This window comes from Pelodiscus sinensis, chromosome 31, assembly GCF_052426305.1.
Source record: "Pelodiscus sinensis isolate ZL-2025 chromosome 31, ASM5242630v1, whole genome shotgun sequence".
NCBI classification, from domain to species: domain Eukaryota; kingdom Metazoa; phylum Chordata; order Testudines; family Trionychidae; genus Pelodiscus; species Pelodiscus sinensis.
The window spans coordinates 16,350,249-16,369,562 of record NC_143082.1 but is presented as its reverse complement, the minus strand read 5'-3'; the positions used below and the strand labels follow the sequence as shown (position 1 = coordinate 16,369,562).

The 19,314-nt window shown below is 63.3% G+C and overlaps 1 protein-coding gene across 3 annotated transcripts in view; it reads right to left on the bottom strand.

Moving 5' to 3' along the window:
* Nucleotides 1-5,075: 5,075 nt before the first annotated feature.
* SP7 (Sp7 transcription factor) overlaps nucleotides 5,076-19,314 on the bottom strand; it is a 36,586-nt gene continuing 22,347 nt past the window's right edge. For all 3 annotated transcript variants that reach the window (XM_075901607.2, XM_075901608.2, XM_075901609.2), the window contains exon 2: nucleotides 5,076-7,288. In XM_075901607.2, the coding sequence (XP_075757722.2) occupies nucleotides 6,011-7,288 (1,278 nt within the window). In that variant the 3' untranslated portion in view covers nucleotides 5,076-6,010. The remainder of the gene's footprint in view (nucleotides 7,289-19,314) is intronic.

Below are 19,314 nucleotides of genomic sequence, written 5' to 3'. Positions count from 1 at the left end.
ACACCAGCTCCAGCAGTTTGCTGTCCCCTCCCAGTGCGTCTCCTGGGAGGCAGATAGCGGGGACCCCTCCCCCCCGTGGGCGCGGGAACCGTTTGCACGTGTCCGGGCTGCGGCTCGGCCCCTCCCCTGTTTGTCCTGGCAGCGGGCGCCGATTTTATCTTCAGCAAACCCCAAAAGCCCCAAACAGCCGCCCAGAGATGAAAGGCCTGGCGGGAGCCCGAGGGGCTGGGAGGGGCTGGGCAGCCGCTGGCATCCCCAAAGCCAGGCCGTTGCCCCTGCTATGGGCGGGGACGGGGAAACCCTGGAGAACCCGGCCAGGGCCCGTTCTGCCTGCAGGGCCTGGGGTGCATCCCAGAGGGGAGGCCTGTGGGCTGCTGGGGGGAGGTGTTAGGGGAGGGGGGGCCACAGGATTGGGGGTAATTGCCCCCGTGCCTGCTCCGAGCTAGGGGCAAGCAGGGCAGGGTTATTATTGGCCCTATTAGCCCTCTGACAGCCGCCCCGATCCTGGGAGCTCCTTGCGCCCCCAGAGCTGTGCTGGGGAGGGAGTGACAGCAGCCCCTCCCCCATGTGTGATCCAGCTGGGGGCTCTTTACCGGGCGTGCCCCTCCCTCTGCCTGGAAAGTGCTTGGGAGGGCGAGGGGGTGGAGGGGAGGCAGCCATGGCCCAGCAGATGGGGGCCAGGAGCGGAGCATGGAACGGGGCAGCCTCAGTCTTGGCCCTGCTGTGTGACTTCCCCTCTCCGTGCCTCAGTTTCCCCTCCCCAGCCTGTGAGCTCTCTGGGACTGGGACGTGCTGGGCACACTGGGGCCCTGATCTCAAATGGCGCGGGGCAGCGCCCTGCACAGACGACGTGGCTGGGCCAGGGCACTAGGCAGTGCAGCTGTTTGGGTGACACGAGTCGCCGCAAGACCGGCACACAGATGGACACGCAGTCCTCGCACGACTGACGCAGCAGGGCCCCTTTGCGTCTCCCTGCTGGGGCCAACTCCCCCGCTTCCGAACAATCCAGCCTGGCCCCCCTGGCACCAGCCAGCCTGCTTCCGGGGGGGGGGGGGCCTGGAATGGGGGGGTCATCTTACCCATGGCCCCCTGCCAGCCACGGGCCAGCGTTTACCAGTCACCGCTCACCAGAAGATCCTGGTGACAAATGAAGGAGAAGTGCAAAGTGCCCCATGGAGGGAGGAACAATCCGTGCCCCACACAGAAGGGGAAGCGACTGGCTAGGACGGAGTCCTGCAGGGGTCAGAGTGGAGCACAAGCTGAACACGAGTCACCAGTGTGACGCTGTTGCCCAAAAAGCAAACACGATTCCGGGCGGCATGAACAGGAGCGTTGGGAGCAAGACACGAGGAGCTGTTCTCCCGCTCTGCTCTGCGCACAACAGGCCTCAGCGGGAGTCTTGTGTCCAGGTCTGGGCGCCGCATTTCAGGAAAGACGCGGAGAAATCGGGGAGGGTCCAGAGACGAGCAACGAGAATGCTGAAAGGTCGAGAGAACAGGAGCCGCGAGGGAGACTGAAAGAATCGGGCTGGTTGGGTTTGGAAAGGAGAAGACTGAGAGGGGACATGACGGCAGCTTTCAAATATCTAAACGGGTGTTACAAGGAGGAGGGAGAAAAATTGTTCCCCTCGGCCTCTGAGGGCAGGACAAGCAGCAAGGGGCTGAAACTGCAGCCAGGGAGGTTGAGGTCGGACATTAGGAAAATCTTCCTGCCTGTGCGGGTGGATAAATCGCCCAGGGGTTGTGGAGCGGGTTGGACAGACCCTGCCAGGGCTGGTCAGGACGGTGCTGGGTCCTGCCACGTGGGCAGGGGACGGGACACGACGACCTCTTGGGTCCCCTCCTACAAAGTGCAGCGCCTGGAAAGTGAGCCCCAGCGAAGGGAGCGGAAGATGGGGAGGGCTGCATACGGTGGGGGGGGCAGCACACAGACTGGGCTGCGAGGCTTCACCAGGCACGTGTGTCTGTGCAGGCCAGAGAGAGAGCAGATGTGCCTGCCAGCTGTGCTGCTCCCGTGTGCCTGACGTGTGTGGTCCAGCCAGGCCCTTCGCGTGCCCTGGGCTGGGGAGACTAACTTGGTGGGAGGCTTTCCTGGGGGGGGGTCATTGCCCCCCTGAATTCCCCCTTGGGGCCTTCCTTCCCCACGGGAGCGGCTCCTGGCCCCAGGCCCTGCAGTGCCCAGAGCATGATGGAGGAGCGTCTGGGGAGCGGAGGCCACCAGCCCCCCAAGTCTAGGGCAGGCAGGGCCTGGGCAGGGACTGCGCTGTCACTGCTGGAAGAACCCCCCCCCCCGTCTGTCTCCTGCTGCTTTCTGTCGCCCCAGAGCCGGGGGAGGGGAGAGGGGGTGTAGGGTGGGAGAGGCAGGGGGTGGGCCAGGGTAGGGCTCCGCTGCCCAGGTCACTCCTGCCAGGGGCCGTGCAACCGCGGGAAACACGTCCATAGACACCAGTTTCATCGCTCGCCAAAGCAGTTTGAGCTGTGGATTTGCAGCAGCCCCAGCCTCTCCCAGCAGGGGGCGCTGTGGGGGGCAGGGCAGGAGCCCTGGCTTGGGGGGGGAGGGGGTTCCTGGCTACTCAACCCAGCCTCTCCCAGCAGGGGGCGCTGTGGGGGGCAGGGCAGGAGCCCTGGCTTGGAGGGGAGGGGGTTCCTGGCTACTCAACCCAGCCTCTCCCAGCAGGGGGCGCTGTGGGGGGGCAGGGCAGGAGCCCTGGCTTGGAGGGGAGGGGGTTCCTGGCTACTCAACCCAGCCTCTCCCAGCAGGGGGCGCTGTGGGGGGCAGGGCAGGAGCCCTGGCTTGGAGGGGAGGGGGTTCCTGGCTACTCAACCCAGCCTCTCCCAGCAGGGGGCGCTGTGGGGGGCAGGGCAGGAACCCTGGCTTGGAGGGGAGGGGGTTCCTGGCTACTCAACCCAGCCTCTCCCAGCAGGGGGCGCTGTGGGGGGCAGGGCAGGAACCCTGGCTTGGGAGGGAGGGGGTTCCTGGCTACTCAACCCAGCCTCTCCCAGCAGGGGGCGCTGTGGGGGGCAGGGCAGGAGCCCTGGCTTGGGGGGGGAGGGGGTTCCTGGCTACTCAACCCAGCCTCTCCCAGCAGGGGGCGCTGTGGGGGGCAGGGCAGGAGCCCTGGCTTGGGGCGGGAGGGGGTTCCTGGTTACTCAACCCAGTCTCTCCCAGCAGGGGGGGCTGTGGGGGGCAGGGCAGGAGCCCTGGCTTGGGGCGGGAGGGGGTTCCTGGCTACTCAACCCAGCCTCTCCCAGCAGGGGGCGCTGTGGGGGGCAGGGCAGGAGCCCTGGCTTGGGGGGGGAGGGGGTTCCTGGCTACTCAACCCAGCCTCTCCCAGCAGGGGGCGCTGTGGGGGGCAGGGCAGGAACCCTGGCTTGGGGGGGAGGGGGTTCCTGGCTACTCAACCCAGCCTCTCCCAGCAGGGGGCGCTGTGGGGGGCAGGGCAGGAGCCCTGGCTTGGAGGGGAGGGGGATCCTGGCTACTCAAACCAGCCTCTCCCAGCAGGGGGCGCTGTGGGGGGCAGGGCAGGAGCCCTGGCTTGGGGCGGGAGGGGGTTCCTGGCTACTCAACCCAGCCTCTCCCAGCAGGGGGCGCTGTGGGGGGCAGGGCAGGAGCCCTGGCTTGGGGGGGAGGGGGTTCCTGGTTACTAAACCCAGCCTCTCCCAGCAGGGGGCGCTGTGGGGGGCAGGGCAGGAGCCCTGGCTTGGAGGGGAGGGGGTTCCTGGCTACTCAACCCAGCCTCTCCCAGCAGGGGGCGCTGTGGGGGGCAGGGCAGGAACCCTGGCTTGGGGGGGAGGGGGTTCCTGGCTACTCAACCCAGCCTCTCCCAGCAGGGGGCGCTGTGGGGGGCAGGGCAGGAGCCCTGGCTTGGGGCGGGAGGGGGTTCCTGGTTACTAAACCCAGCCTCTCCCAGCAGGGGGCGCTGTGGGGGGCAGGGCAGGAACCCTGGCTTGGGGGGGAGGGGGTTCCTGGCTACTCAACCCAGCCTCTCCCAGCAGGGGGCGCTGTGGGGGGCAGGGCAGGAACCCTGGCTTGGAGGGGAGGGGGTTCCTGGCTACTCAACCCAGCCTCTCCCAGCAGGGGGCGCTGTGGGGGGCAGGGCAGGAGCCCTGGCTTGGAGGGGAGGGGGTTCCTGGCTACTCAACCCAGCCTCTCCCAGCAGGGGGCGCTGTGGGGGGCAGGGCAGGAGCCCTGGCTTGGGGCGGGAGGGGGTTCCTGGCTACTCAACCCAGCCTCTCCCAGCAGGGGGCGCTGTGGGGGGCAGGGCAGGAGCCCTGGCTTGGGGCGGGAGGGGGATCCTGGTTACTAAACCCAGCCTCTCCCAGCAGGGGGCGCTGTGGGGGGCAGGGCAGGAGCCCTGGCTTGGGGCGGGAGGGGGTTCCTGGTTACTCAACCCAGCCTCTCCCAGCAGGGGGCGCTGTGACACCAGGTTGAGTTTGCCCCAGCGAGGGCTCTTGGGTCCCGTTCCTCGGGGCTCGGTCCAGCCCGTGTCCACAAGCCAGGCAGTTAACGCCGTGGGGCTGGCCGCAGTCGGGCGGTCGTGTGGGTACGAGTGTGCACGTGTGTGCGCGCACACCTGGGTCTGTGTGTGCATGAGACCCCCCCTTTGCACACGTGTCCACCTGCCAGTGTGCACAGGTTAGAGCGTGCGGGAGGTGTCGGGGGGGCCACATCGTTTTCATGCCTCCGACCCCGTCACCTGGCTCCCACTGGCTCGTCCCACGGTTCCTTGGGGGACAGGGCGACAGACGGGCACTTGCACTGCCCCCCAGCTAACACCCACACCGACCCAAACCTCATCCCTGGGGAGAGTCCCCCAGGCTTTGCCAGAGCTGCCCCGCTCAGAGAACCCCTTCAAAGGATGCAGCCTTCCAGCAGCACACAGATGCCCTTCCTTTAGGGCGACCGGCTCGGGGCAAACAGGGATTATTTAACGAGGCTGTTCACACTCCGGCTTCCTTAGTCCGGTTCATTCTGATGCCCAGCGAACATTGCGGAGAAAAGAACCCGTTGTTAACAAACGACCCTTTCGAGTGATTCCGACTCAGGACAAATCACAGGAGATCAGACGTTATGGCTGAAATGTACAAAAAAGCTCAACTTTTATTTAGGCACCTAAATCCGGGGGGCAGGCCGGGAGCGGAGGCCGTCGGGAGATCGAGCACGGACTTATGCAGGGGGTGAGTTCTTCCGTCAGTCTGGACTGGATTCTGGATGCTGAAGAATTGGAAATCTGTCCCTGAGCTCTTTTTAAAATTCCTGATATTTCTAAGGTAAAATAACTAGAGAAGTTTTTTTTTTAAAAGAAGGTTTTGAAGAGGGAGGCGGGCAAACGTTCAGGGTTGTTGGTTTCTTTCCTCCACCATAAAGAAGCAAAAGCCAAAAAGAGCCCAAGGCTACATGCAGGTTAACTTTACCAAAGCTGCCCCCTGGAAGAGACCACCGAGAAACAGGCGCCCTCGGTAACAGACGACCCCTCGGCTGTTGTAAACCCCAGGGGCCCCTGGAAGCTCCCCCCCCCCCCCGTTCCCTTCACTCACCATCATAACTTAAGACATAAATATAATTCTTGCATTTCTAGATTAAATATGGGGGAGGGGAGCTCCCGGCGGCGCCTGGGGCCAGAGGAAGAGCCGGACGATCTGCACCCTCTGCTGACCGGAGGGCAAAGGTCCCGCGGCACCGATCCTGGCGGGTGCTGAGGTCCAGGGCCCCCGTCCGTCCAGGCGCCCGCCGCGCCCCAAACTCCCGTGCAGCCCCTTGACGTGGCAGGGTCCGGTTCTCAGCGCCCAGGACCAAGCCCCCCCGGAGCGCCCCAGGGGGCAGAGCGGCTCCTCGGGAGGGCCCCCGGCCCGGCAGCGCGAGCGGCGCAGGGAAGGCAGAGACCCCAGCCCGGGTCAGAGCCTGCTTGGCGTCCGGGCTTCCCGCGGGCGGGCCATCCCCGCGGAGGCGGGGGAAGCACAGGGAGCCGGCTGGTGGCGGCGGAGGCCGGAGGAGACGCCCCGTCCCTGGCTTAGATCTCCAGCAGGCTGCCTTGCTCGGGGCTGGTGGGGTCCCTGTCGGCGGCGGCCAGCCCTTCCTGCAGGGCAGCGCCCGGGGAGCCGGCGCCGGCGGCCGCCTCCTCCCGCTCAGCCTCGCCCTCGGCGGGCTTGGCCGCCCCCAGCTCGCTATGGGTCTTCTGGTGCTTGCTGAGGTGGTCGCTGCGGGTGAAGCGCTTGCTGCACAACAGGCAGGTGAATTTCTTCTCGCGGGTGTGGGTGCGGACGTGGCGCTCCAGCTCGTCCGAGCGGGTGAAGCGCTTGCCGCAGAAGAGCCAGTTGCAGACGAAGGGCCGCTCGCCCGTGTGCCAGCGCAGGTGGGCCTTGAGGTGCGAGGCCTTGCCGTAGACCTTCCCGCAGCCCGGGATGTGGCAGCTGTGGATGGGCTTCTTGCGCAGGCTGGCGGCCGCCGCCCCGAGCCGCTCCAGCTCCTGGCAGTTGGGGCAGTCGCAGGTCGAGCGCCCGGTGGCGCCGCCGAAGCTGCCGCCCCGCGGGGCCTTCAGTCCCAGCCCGCCCTCCATCAGGGAGTTGTTGGCCACAGGCTTGGGCTTGTACATCTCCTGGGGCAGCATGTGCTGGCCGGCCGGCAGCAGGTGGGAGGAGGAGGAGATGCCCACGGCCGGGTAGGGGGCGGGGTTCAGCGTGGTGAAGTCGGAGCCGTAGCTGGGCAGCGGGGGGCTGAGGGAGGTCTGGGCCGGCACAGGCTGCAGGGAGCCCTGCAGCCCGTCCGACTGGGGCTGGGCGCTCAGCCAGTTGGCGTTGGGGTGCACATCCCACCAGGAGGCCGTGGCGTTGCTGGAGCTGCTGGAAATCCCCGGGTGGATGCCGGCCTTGTACCAGGAGCCATACGGGTGCGCCATGTCCAGGGAGGTGTAGACACTGGGCAGGCACTCGGACGAGGGGTGGCCCTTGGCCCCCAGGAGGGCCGTGGGGTCCTGGGAGCCGGAGGAGGCGGGGAAGGGGTGGGAGAAGGGGCTGTAGTCGTTGCCGTAGGTGGTGGAGGCTTGCGGGCTGGCCGAGGGGGACATCAGCCCGTTCCCGCTGGGGAAGGCAGCCGTGTAGGAATCTCCCATGGCCTCGGCGCTGCGGAGCTTGGGGCTGGGCTGCTCGGCTCCCAGCTGGTAGAGCTTCTTCCCCGGCGGGTTCCCCGCTCTCCCCGGCGTGGCCGAATCCCGGATCGGACTGGAGCCGCCGAACTTATTGCAGGCGGCCGTCAGCATAGCCAGGGGGCTGGAGCCATAGCGAGCCTCGTCCTGGGGAGGGAGACAGGAGGGCAAAGCGTCAGCAAAGGGAGACTGGGCGCGCGCCGGCGGGGGCTGAGCGAGGCCTTCAGCAGCCGGGTTTGCAGCGGGCCAGGCTGACTCAGGGCTGTCCCAGGGCAGGGGCAGGACGTGGGGCAGCGCCAGGACAGCCTGATACACCCCTGAGCACAATGGAGAGTCACCCCACAGCTCCCAGGACTGCGTCCACCTGACCCACTGTGGTGCCGCGTGGGAGTTGTACTTTGGACTGCGCTCCCCAGAGATACTACATCTCCCATGATGCTTGAAGGTCATGGGATTCCCATGATGCACCAATACCAGCCGGCGGAAAGAGTGTGATGCATTATGGGAGATGTAGTCCCCCCCCACACGCCTTGCCCGAGGAGGAAAACAAGGGCATGAGGCACTTAGCGCCACAGTGGCTCAGGCAGGCTGACCCCCACTCAACATTATCTCTTGATTTTTCCAGCAGATTTGTTTTTTAAAAAGGCTTAAAATCAACATTTTCCCACCCAAAATTCCCATTTTGCAGAAACGACTTTTTCCGTCAAAGACACTTTTCAATGGAAAATTCCCAACCAGCTTCCTTGTTTCGTAGTAACTGGCCCCCGCACAGCGGCGCCTCGTGAGAGTTGTAATTTGGGTGTCTGACGCGCCCGTTCGCCCTCCTCAGGACGGGGACCCCCGGCGGAGTAACCTCCCAGAAGGCATCAGTGCGCCCGGCGGCGGGAGGGGGTTTCAATGAACTGAGCGACTGTCACTGAGATCAGGGCAGTTACGGTGTTGCTGACTTTCCCCAGTTTACCACAAATCATAAGCTGTGACCCTAAAGCCCCAGCTCCCGGCTGAATGCGATTACGGACCAATCTTCGATTTCATTATGAAAAGCTGCCACCTGGGAACAGAGTCTGATCTGGAGGCTGAAAACCCAGGCGGCCAAGAAGAAGATCCCAAGATTTGCTCTATCGATTCTTTTAGAAGCTCCCCATCATTAATCTACTCTCCTCGTTTTCTAGAGCCTGACTCAGTTGTTGGCTGCTTGGGCCTGGTGCTGCTGCAGCTACATCTCCCCCCCCCCCCCCCCGCGCCTTTGAAAATCCCAACGGTAGGAAATGGAGAGTGGGGCTCACGGAGTCGTACATTTCAAAGCCAACATGCACCATTGGATCATCTATTCTCTCCTAAGCTCCGGCAGGTTGCAGACCAGGGAGTTTCACCCTGTCACCCCTGCATGGAGCACAACGTGTGTGTGACCAACACACAACCCAACGGAGGCAGACGCAAAGGAGAGTCTGTGAGGCCAACAGGCACAAGGAGAAGGCTCCGCGCAGGAGGGGCTGCAGAGCAAAATGTTCTCACCCCAACAGCCCCAGGAGAATGTGGGGCAGGCGCTAACAGAGCGGAGGGGCTGAGAACCAGAGCCAGGCAGGTTCCGCCATCTCATGAGAGTGGCTGAGATTTCCAGCCACGGACCCAGGTCCAAATCGAGGTGAAAAGTTGAACTCTCAAAATGTTTGGAAAACCCAGAATCTGAAAAAAACCCTTCCAATTGGGCCAACTGCAACAGTGCATTTTGGGAAGGCTGCGGGCTGATGGCTTTTTTTCAACGTCTACACGCACCGAAATTTTGAAATGAAAAATTGTTTTGAACTGAAAAGCAAAACTTTTCAGTTAAAAAATGTCAACGCTTCTATTGTTTACTCCCCCCGCCCCCGGTTCAGAAGATTTGCCACAACTGATCGTTTTCCAAGAATAAGTTTGGTTTGACAAATCAGCATTTTCGAATGAAAAAACCGTTCCCAATCGGCTCTGGTGAAGCAGACGCGTGATGAGGGCAGGGCTGGCTGGGGGTAGCTGGCAATACAGCACACACGTCGCGATCTCAAATTGCCTCCCTCTTCTCCAGAATCTCCAAAAAACGATAAGAGCACGTCTCCGTGTGAACGCCGCATCGGCACAGCTAGCCTGTGTAACTGACTGACTCCGCGACCAGCTGGGCGCTTGTGCGGATGCTTAGGACACATTCAAATGTCACCCAGCTGATTAGCAGAGCACCTACAGCCCCGCAGTGGGAGTTTCTACTGGTGGTGCATATGTGCACGTGCCTTGGTGCACAGAACAAAATGTATTCCGCACACGAATGGAAACACATGGAAGGAGCATTGACAAGTGGCGTCTGCCTGAGTCTGGCAAGAGCCTGAAACAATGTCTAGGCCTGGGGGCAGCTCTCTGCAGGACAGATGTGAGAGATGGGGGCGAACCTGGCGTGCAGGTGGAGGGCTCCCACCTGTTTGTCTCTTGTTCTCATGGAGCCCCCGGATGGGGGCAGAGACTCCAGGGCTCCTAAGAGACGCTGATCTGGAGATTTCCCATAGAGCTCAGCCCTCAGTCTGCACCCAAGAGGCTGAGATCTTTGGGGCTCAAACGGGAGCAGAGGAGTCCCCCAAACCTGTCTCGTGGCTGCCGGGTGGCAAAAGGTTCCAGATCACGTCACTTCGCTGCTGCCTAACTACCCTGAACACCCCTGGCTGACTCTACCCCCCATCAAAATGCAGCCACCTCTGGGAAGGGACGTGGCAGCGGTTTACTTGTGTGCAGAAACATCCGCGATGATTTGGGGGCAGGCAGGAAGTGAAAAATACCGTGTCCATGTGAACCTGCAGGGGGGATTGAGCGAGGACACTGGCGCATCACCTCGCACAGCGGCTGCCGCTCTGCAACGCACGTTAAATAGGAGTATTATTAATACTGACCCAAGGATCTGACCCCAAGTCGGCATCTGGCCAGAACGCTAGCACACCCCACAGACCGACACAGCGCGCTGCACTCGGACCATGGCCAGAGCTCAGTTTTAAGCCGACAATGGGGACATTGAGGAGTCTCGGCAGAATCCGTCTTGACGGCCAAGCCCAGCTTGCTCTCGGATGCCTCCTGTGACATCTGGCTCAGAAGGGGCAGGAGGTTGGGTTTGTACAGCGCTCGTGAGAGAGCAAAGAGCAAACGGTTGCAGCTAGCGACGTATTTTGCATCGCCGTTGACTCTGGGCCAGTAGATGGTGGGGTGGTTTTTACTGGAAAAAGCAATGCACCTGAGCACAATTTGCCATGGAAATGGTCCCTGTGCTGGAGTCCGGAACGAAATGTGAAAAGACTTGAAATTCAAGAAGCCTTGCATTGCTGTTGCAGAGATTTCGCAAAGCGCCACTCACGGCGGCGCGGCCAGAGGTGAATCCCACCGCTACGGCGAATGCGAGGGAAAGCACCTCTCCCGCGTCACACCCAATGCCCGGCTGCCAGCCCTCGTGGTCTGGGAGGGGTTCGCTGCCAGGTGCGGGTACGACTGGGCTGTTCCGGAGCGCAGGTGCGATTTGGTTACTACGCCCTGCCCCTGGATGTTTCTAGAAGAGCTGGCTGGAAACGTGGACGGGGTCGTGGAAAATCCCAAAAATGTTCACCCCAAGCTCCGAAATTCCCGTTCAGAACTATTGCTGTGGTGGCACCTGGGAGTTGTAGTTTTGATGCCTTCCGCCCTGTGGGCTGGGCTCCCTGGCTGGACTGCATGTCCCACGATACACCATGCTCACCCTCTTGCTGAGCTGCTGCAGTGCATCGTGGGCTGGCTGGGGAGACTGGCCCTTAGGAGGCTGGCCAGTATGAGGAACCCGAACTACAACTCCCATAAGGCACCAGTACATCACTTCCAAATATCCGTTTGGGGGCGGGCTGGTTTTTCCCCCTTCAATGAGCATCTCTGCAGAAAGCCGACACTTGTCATGAAACAAGTTTAAGCAACCCCCCAATATTCCATCTTAAACCAGTTCCAACGGGACGTTTTTGACCTGCCCTAATTTCGACCTTTTTTGTCACTAACAAAACCTAAAGAGAAACCCATTAAACCTCCTGGCAGGCGGCGCCGGCTCACTTCAGCCGTTTGGCTCACAGCGATGCTGCAGCCTGGCGCAGAGGAGACCCCCCCCGAGCCTTTACATTAGAGCATCCCGCTTACACCCCTTTGCTCTGAAAGCATCTGGCTGCTCCTGGCGGATCTACGGGACACGTTGCTGCAGGACCTGGCCTTGCCGCGCGTGTCATAAAGCCACGTTGTGCATGAAATCCGGGCCTGTCCCCTGGTGTCACAGGGCAGGCACTCGCCCCCCCCCCCAGCAGTGCCCCCTGCTGATCACTTGGGGAACTCAGCACTCATGCCTCAGAGTGACTCCTGCTGATCGGTGTCCCGGCCTCTGGCGCGGGTTCAGCTCCGTGTCCCTTCCTGGCCATGGTGCCCTCCCCTCCTCAGACTGTCTGAGGTCAGTGCCCCTGCTCCTCCCCTTCCAGAGACCCCCCGGGCCCCACGGCCAGTCATCGCCTAGCCCCGGGGCAAACTGCAGCTGATGCGCCCACTCGGCATTGGCAAGGGACCTGCTGCCTTTTCCTAGCTGGGCTGTTCCCCTGCAGCCCCAGTGCCCTCGGGCCTTGCTTCAGCCTGGGAGTGGGGCCGGGCCAGGGCCCCCCAGCCCAGCCCTGCTCTGCCTCAGGAAGCCCCCAGCATCCCTGACAGCCAGATCCCGCCTACTCCTGCCCCTAGAACCAGCGTGTATCTGGGTTCTCCTCCCTCCAGGGCCCCTGGTTATAAGCCCCAGCTGGCCCCTAACGGGCTGTCTCTGCCTCAGCTGTGGGCTCAGCCTTCTCCCCAGGCTGGGCTTGAACCCTTAAAGGGCCAGTGTGGTGCAGACGCCCCGTCACACTTGGGTAGCACCTAGAGACCAAGGCACCGCCAACACCTAGCACAACAGGACCTTGAGCTCAGTCATAGGGGGGATTTTTCTCCCCACTGTACAGGTGGGAAACTGAGGCACACTCCCATCGAGGGCGTTAAGTGTCAAAATACCTTAGCGGATCGGGGCCAGAAAGTCTGAGCAACTTGCCCAAAGTTACACACCGTCTGGGCCAGAGCCTGGTCCTGACCCTCTTGAGCAGAGCCTTGAAACCAGACCTGGGTGGGACCCGACCACATGTGTGGGGGACAAGTGAACGCCAGGGGCCCAGTCGGCTCTCCTCCTGCTGCCTTGGAGTCGGAGCGGTGGCAGCCGTGTTCCCCCGCTCCTGAGCCGCTGCCACCCTGCTGAGCTACAGAGGAACGTGCGGGGAATCTCCACTTCTCTCGCTCTGCAACACACGCAGCCCCGCTAGGCAGGCTGACCGGGGGCACGTCGGTGTTGGGTCGGGAGGGCTCGGGTTCAAGTCTGGGCTTAGGCCTCTGTGCTTGAATCCCAGCTTAGTCACTAAACGACCCCTCCACTCAGCCCATGTGACCAACGTTCCCGCTAATCTTTTCTAGCCAGGTGAGGATGTTTCCCATCCATGTGCGGAATAAATGTATGTGCACTGAGGCAAGTGCAAATGTGCACCACCGACAGAAACGCAAGCCTAGCCGTGGGTGCTCTGCCAATCAGCTGGACCCTCCTGAGTGTGCCCAAGTGCTCAGCTTGCAGGACACACTGGGTGTGACCCAGCCTAGCCTAAGCCTGGAAGCTTGAGCGCTGGGGCCCCGATTCAGGAAAGCACTGACGCACGCGCTTAACGCACCCAGTCCTGAGCCAAGCCCCCAAATAGCCTGGTATTTAGGCACGACGAAAGGCGGCTGGGGCTCTTGTCATTGGCTCTCCGCGGGGAGGGTCTCCTCTGGAGCGTTTCTCTGCACGCACCAGGCGGTCAGTTAAACCAGGGCTACTCAGCGTGCGCCCCGCGGCCCCGTCTGTTTGCAGCCCGCGGTGCGGTTTGGGTTCACGCGGGTGGGAGCCACGTCAAACGGGGTCACTAGAGCGGCCTGCTGCTGCGGTGAGTTTGCTCGTTCAATCCCTGGCCTGTCGCTGCCCGGCCGACGTGCTGACAGATGGGAGGGAATCCGGGAACTGGTTCACCGTAGTAATATCAGCAGAACTGACTTAGGTGGGGCCTGTCTCTTGTGTAGTCCTGCCTTCATCTTTGTATTCACGCCTGGCAGTGTGAAAGAAGCTATTTGCATATATTTGCATATATATTTGCATGTCCATGCAACCCTCGGCGCGTGCTGTGGGTATCACTGTGGCCCCCGGGGCGTCCAGCGTGGAGCAGCCCTGGGTTAAAGGGTCAGAGCTGCCAGCCCAAGGCCTCGGCTCGCCGGAAGCCGGGTGGATCACTCGTCCGTCTCTGTCCTGTTCTTTCCCTTGGGGCGCCTGGCCTGCCGCTTTCGGGTTGGATGGACCCAGAGTCTCGCCCACTCTGCCCCCCGGGGCTCGAAACCTCAGACCCCGGCAGGCTCCCGATAAAATGTCCCGTCACGTGCTTCAGTGGTTTCCTGAATTGGGGCCCAGCACCGGTTTGGGGAGGGACAGAGACGCTGCGGGAATGGTTAAAACTCATTCAGGAAAATCCTCGTCCTTCAGAAGCGAGACTATAAATCCAGCTTTGTTGCATTAAATCCCTGCCGCCAGCCCCTTGGCTTTTCCCCTCGCTCGTCTCGTTATTTTGCTCCCCCGAATGGCTGATCCTCTCCACGCAGAAGCTCCCGGCTTCCGAGAGACTCCTGTTTCCAATCTCGCCTGCCTCCCTCTCTCTCGTTTTATGGCCTTTTAATTGAATTACGTTGTGGCATTTTAAATCCTCCTCCTTCCCTTCCTTAAATGACTTCCTCTTTATTTGCTCCCTTTATGTTTTTAATCTGCTGCTCTGAGAGCTTGGGGCCGCGCCAATTCCGACATGCAAAGCGTAAAAAGACACAGCGTCTTTCCAGCTCATCACGCAGAGGCTTTGCCCCACGTGGAAAGCATCGATCCAGCTTGTCATCAGCATTTGGAGTGAAAACCTGGCACTTCCTTCTTGAACATCACAGCGATTCTGTGTCCTCCCCACCCGTGCCACTGCTGCCTTGCATTGGGGTGAGGAAGAGCTGAGAGAATCGGGAGACGTTTGTAATGGTTTTCTCTCATTTTGTATGTCTGCCTCGGCTCCGCTACTGAAGAGAATTGCAGCTGCTCAGCTGTGTGTCCTACACCCCCTACTGCACACTGCGGATAGGGATTCTCCTTGAGCTCAAGCAGTATTGGTTCTGAAGCTGAAGGATCCGAGTTCTGGCTCCACCGTCCCCAAGAACTGTGAGACGGTCTTAGGTTTGTTTGTTGTTACAGGAAGATTGTCAGCTGAAGAATCATATTTTAAGTATTTTTTGCTATTTGTGGCTTTAAAAAAATATATTATTATTATTATTTCCCTGAGCTAAGACTATTTTTATTAGGATTCCGGTGTCACCCACAATCTGCTACTTGCTTTCCAAACATAACAAGACACACGCCTTGCATACTAACGAGGCTGCATGAATTTAACGGAAAGCCAGTCTGGTCAGGGCTGTGCAAAAGTCTAATGTAGACACACAGCCTCAAGTAAATCAGTTTAGCTTTGATTTAGGTTGAGCCAATTGACGAAAGGGTGAAACCAGATTACGTGTGTCCACACTAGGAGTTTGGACTGATTCAAATAGATGGCTTTAAAAGCAAGACTGGATGATTTTCTAAAATACACGTGCTAGTTCAAACAGGAGTCATCACAGCGAAATCCTAGGGCCTGGGTTCTATAGGAGGGTCCAGCTAGACGGTCAACGTGCTCGTTACTTTATGAGTCTATGACAAAATCAATCTACGTTTCCTTGTTCACTTTGTGTCTAGTCCATGGCAGTTCGTCAGTTTCAGCCGACCCGTTTTGTAAAGTCGGGCTCTTGCCCGCACACAGAACTTGTACCAGATTCATTAAACTGCTTCAGATAAACCAGCGCCAAACCCTGTGTGGACGAGCCTGCTTCACAGGAAGAGCATCGTATTCCGGCTTCGCTTAAATCGGATCCTAATGGACTGCAACCGACCCGCGGTGAGACTGTGTAAAGGAAGGTGGACGTGGCCCCTCGGCCAGATCGCTGTCAGAGACCCGACATCTAACGGGAGCGACGCCGCCTTAGACAAGCGCCCAGAGCTGCCCGGGCGTGGAAACCCCCGCAGGAGCTGGGGGATGGGCCAGGCGGGCTGGCTAGCCGTGCCCCTCACTGCGGTCTCGGGGCTGTGATCCGCGGGGCAGACCCGGGCGTGAGTTCCCAGCGCCCTTCCCCTCCGCACCGACCCACCGCTGCAGGGCTGGCCTGGCAGCTCCCCGCCCGCTCTCGGCCGCGCAGAGTCCAGGGGAGCATTTCGACCGGGCACTAGGGCAGAGGGGGAACCTACGGCACGGGGGCGGATCTGGTCCCTGGGGCTCCCCCCCCAGCATTGGGGGGCAGGCTCTGCAGCCCTGTGCCCCACCCTCCCAGACAGATCCCCCCACTCCACGCCTGCCCCCTCCCTCCCAGACCCCCCTCCACACCTGCCCTCTCCCTCCCAGATCCCCCCCACTCCACACCTGCCCCCTCCCTCCCAGACCCCCACCCTACTCCACGCCTGCCCCCTCCCTCCCAGACCCCCACCCTACTCCACGCCTGCCCCCTCCCTCCCCCCCACGCCCCCTCCCTCCCCCCAGACTGCCCCCCCCTCCCTCCCAGACCCCCCTCCACACCTGCCCTCTCCCTCCCAGATCCCCCCACTCCATGCCTGCCCCCTCCCTCCCAGACCCCCACCCTACTCCACGCCTGCCCCCTCCCTCCCAGACCCCCACCCCACTCCACTCCACGCCTGCCCCCTCCCTCCCCGACCCCCCCCACGCCACGCCTGCCCCCTCCCTCCCAGACCCCCCCACCCCTCCACTGCTGCCCCCTCCATCCCACCCAGACCCCGCACCCCAAGCCTGCTTCCCGACAGCCCCCTCCCCCACACTGACTCCATTTTTGGCCCCACCCCAGAGTGCTGGGGGAACCACAAAATCTACTACTTTGCCCCCCCCCCCCCAGTCTCTGGCATGTGATGGGAACGGGGGGGGGGTTGCTTCTCACTTTTGTGCGGCCCCTGACTAATTTTTCTGGGGTCATCGGCCCCCCCCACCCAAAAAAGTCCCCCCCCCCCTTAGAGGAATGCCCCTTCCCAGCAGCCCCGACCCCCGAGCCAGACCGGGCGCCTCTTCCAGCAGCCTGGGAGGGCCGGCCGGCTGTGCAAACACGGCCGGGCAGTGCCAGTGCGGAGCAGTGCCGGGACAGGCTGGCGGTCCAGGCCACGTCCTGCTGCCCTGCGGGCCAGGCCAGAGCGCTGGGAGCTGCCTGCAGCCCCCTCGCCCCCCCAGGCCGGGCTGGCAGCAGGCACAGCCAGATGGAAACATCCCGCCTCAGCTATTCACACAAACACCCAGGGACTCCCTGGGAGGTGCCAGACCCCAGCGTGGCTGTCGCCTCCCGGTCTGGGAGCCCCTCGGTGGGGGCAGGTAGAGGGAACAGACACGCTGGGCCAGGGCAGGCCAGCCCCACAGCTTCCATCAGCCCAGCCCGGGCCCCCAGGGCAGCGGGACGCCGGGGTGTGTCGGCCGCCGCCTGGTCCCCATGGCCGAGGGGGCCGCTAGCCCGGCTTGGGCCAGAGGGGACAGACTCCGAGGGCTGGCGCCCGCGAGTGAGACGCCTCAGTGGGACGTGGGGTGGTGAGCGAGGCCGGGCGCTGCCCAGACACCGGGGAGACAGGCCCTGCCCGGCTGGGATCAGGGCCCCGATGGGCCGGGCGCTGCCCAGACACCGGGGAGACAGGCCCTGCCCGGCTGGGATCAGGGCCCCGATGGGCCGGGCGCTGCCCAGACACCGGGGAGACAGGCCCTGCCCGGCTGGGATCAGGGCCCCGCCGGCCCCCAGCCCTCGCTCTGCCCCCCGAGCGCCGGATCGGCCCCGCCGGCCCCCAGCCCCTCGCTCTGCCCCCCGAGCGCCGGGTCGGCCCCGCCGGCCCCCAGCCCCTCGCTCTGCCCCCCGAGCGCCGGGTCGGCCCCGCCGGCCCCCAGCCCCTCGCTCTGCCCCCCGAGCGCCGGGTCGGCCCCGCCGGCCCCCAGCCCCTCGCTCTGCCCCCCGAGCGCCGGGTCGGCCCCGCCGGCCCCCAGCCCCTCGCTCTGCCCCCCGAGCGCCGGATCGGCCCCGCCGGCCCCCAGCCCCTCGCTCTGCCCCCCGAGCGCCGGATCGGCCCCGCCGGCCCCCAGCCCCTCGCTCTGCCCCCCGAGTGCCGGGTCAGCCCCGCCGGCCCCCAGCCCCTTGCTCTGCCCCCCGAGCGCCGGGTCGGCCCCACCGGCCCCCAGCCCCTCGCTCTGCCCCCCGAGTGCCGGGCCGGCCCCCAGCCTGCCTCTGCCTGAGCATCGCGAGCACTTTCGGGGCGGCAGCCGGTCTGCTCCCGGGCCCCCCAGGCAGCGGGCAGGACCCCTCCCTTTGGGGAGCCAAACGAAAGCCTGGGCGGGTGGTCGGCCGACCCGGCAGCCTCAAGCCACCTCCGTTGCCTGGGGGGGTAGGAGCCGAGTGTCGCCGTGGGGGCCACAGAGACGGGTCCCTGCCACCTGGGACTGGCTGGAAAGCCCCCAGCCGGTCCCCCAGGCGCTAATGGAAGCTTCACTCACGAGCTGGCCCGTCCCATCAATGCCGTGGGGCAGCCCCACGCGCTGGGGTGACGCTGCGCAAGGGTGGCCCGCCTGGGGGGACGGACACACGAGCCGCGCGCCGGGGTGCAGGGCCTGCAGCGGGACGCCAGCCAGGACAGGAGCCGCGGGGTGGGGCGGACGCAGGGTCGGCTTCCTCTGCTCCCGGCCTGCCCTTCCAGTGCCAACTCCCCCCTTCCGCGCCCGCCGGCGGCTTGGCGTCCCCCCCTCGGTGGCCGGGGCCGTTGGTCTGGTGCCGAGCCGGTCGGCGACTGGCCCCAGGCAAGTCTTGCACAGCGACGGCCCTGCCCGGCATCGCTGGGGTTAGCGCAGGCAGCCAAGCGCAGGCGGGGGAGGGGGGATTTTACCTTTGGGTATTACAAATAACGGGGCACGATAGCCCTGGCCTGTGAGAACCTCCCCGGCCAAGGAGAAGTTTCCTGCAGGCGGCCCCCCCCCCCATTTCTCTCTTCACTGCGTCTCCTGGGGCTTCGGCTGTGCTCAGGCACACGAGCACCCGCCTCGTATTTATCAACCCCCCCCATCGAACCCTGCGCCGGCCCTGAACGCACCCCTGGGCCCCGAAGCCTTGATCTCCGTGTGTTATGCAAGACGCTGGCGGAGCGCCCGGCTGCCTTCTGACAGCTCCTCACGACACAGACTTTACGGGCTTCTAGATCGGCCTCTTCGCGACAGATTTCACGGGCACCCCACAGGGCCGGCGACGCAGCCTTGCAAAGCCAGAAGGGACAGGCCGTCCCTGGCAATGCGCCCTCTAATCTTTTCCATCCCTCTGTGGATTTTTCATCCACGCGTGGAATAAATGCGTACGCGCACCAAGGCGTGTGCGAATGTGCACCACCAACAGAAGCACAACTCCTGGGTGTGGGCGCGCTGCCAGTCAGCCGGGTGGCATTTAAAATCTCTCCTGAGCAGCTTACAGAGAAACTGATCTCCAGCCTGTCCCCTCCTGTCCCGACCCAGGGCCTCCGGCTGCGACTGCAGAAATCATGGCCCTGACCGCTCAGGATCTGAGCCAGCGCGCGAGACAGTCGTTAGGCCCAGTAATAAGCAGCCCACCCAGCTCCTGCAGCCCGGGCCGGCCAGGTCCCAGCACTGCCGACCTGGAGGGCTCAAAGATCCTGAGTCGGGTTTTGAAAAGGGATCAGTGCTGGGTTCTCTGGCCGCAGGCTCAGACTGCAGCCGTCTCAGGCCGGGTTGCTGATTACCGGCCGGAGAGGCTGGCGCGTCGGGGCACACGCCCTGCCCGGAGAGCCGGTCCTCACGCGCCGGGCTCCGAAGAGCAGGCTGCAGCGCAGCAGGGACGTGCCACGGCCGGGGTGAGGCTGCGATGCGCCCGGCGCCGAGCGGTGGGGACCCTTTGGCGCCGAGAGGCCTGTGGGAAAGGCGGCGGCATGGCCCGGGGCTGCCACAGGCCTGCGGGGTGGGTCGCGATCCCGCACGGCGGCCGCGGGA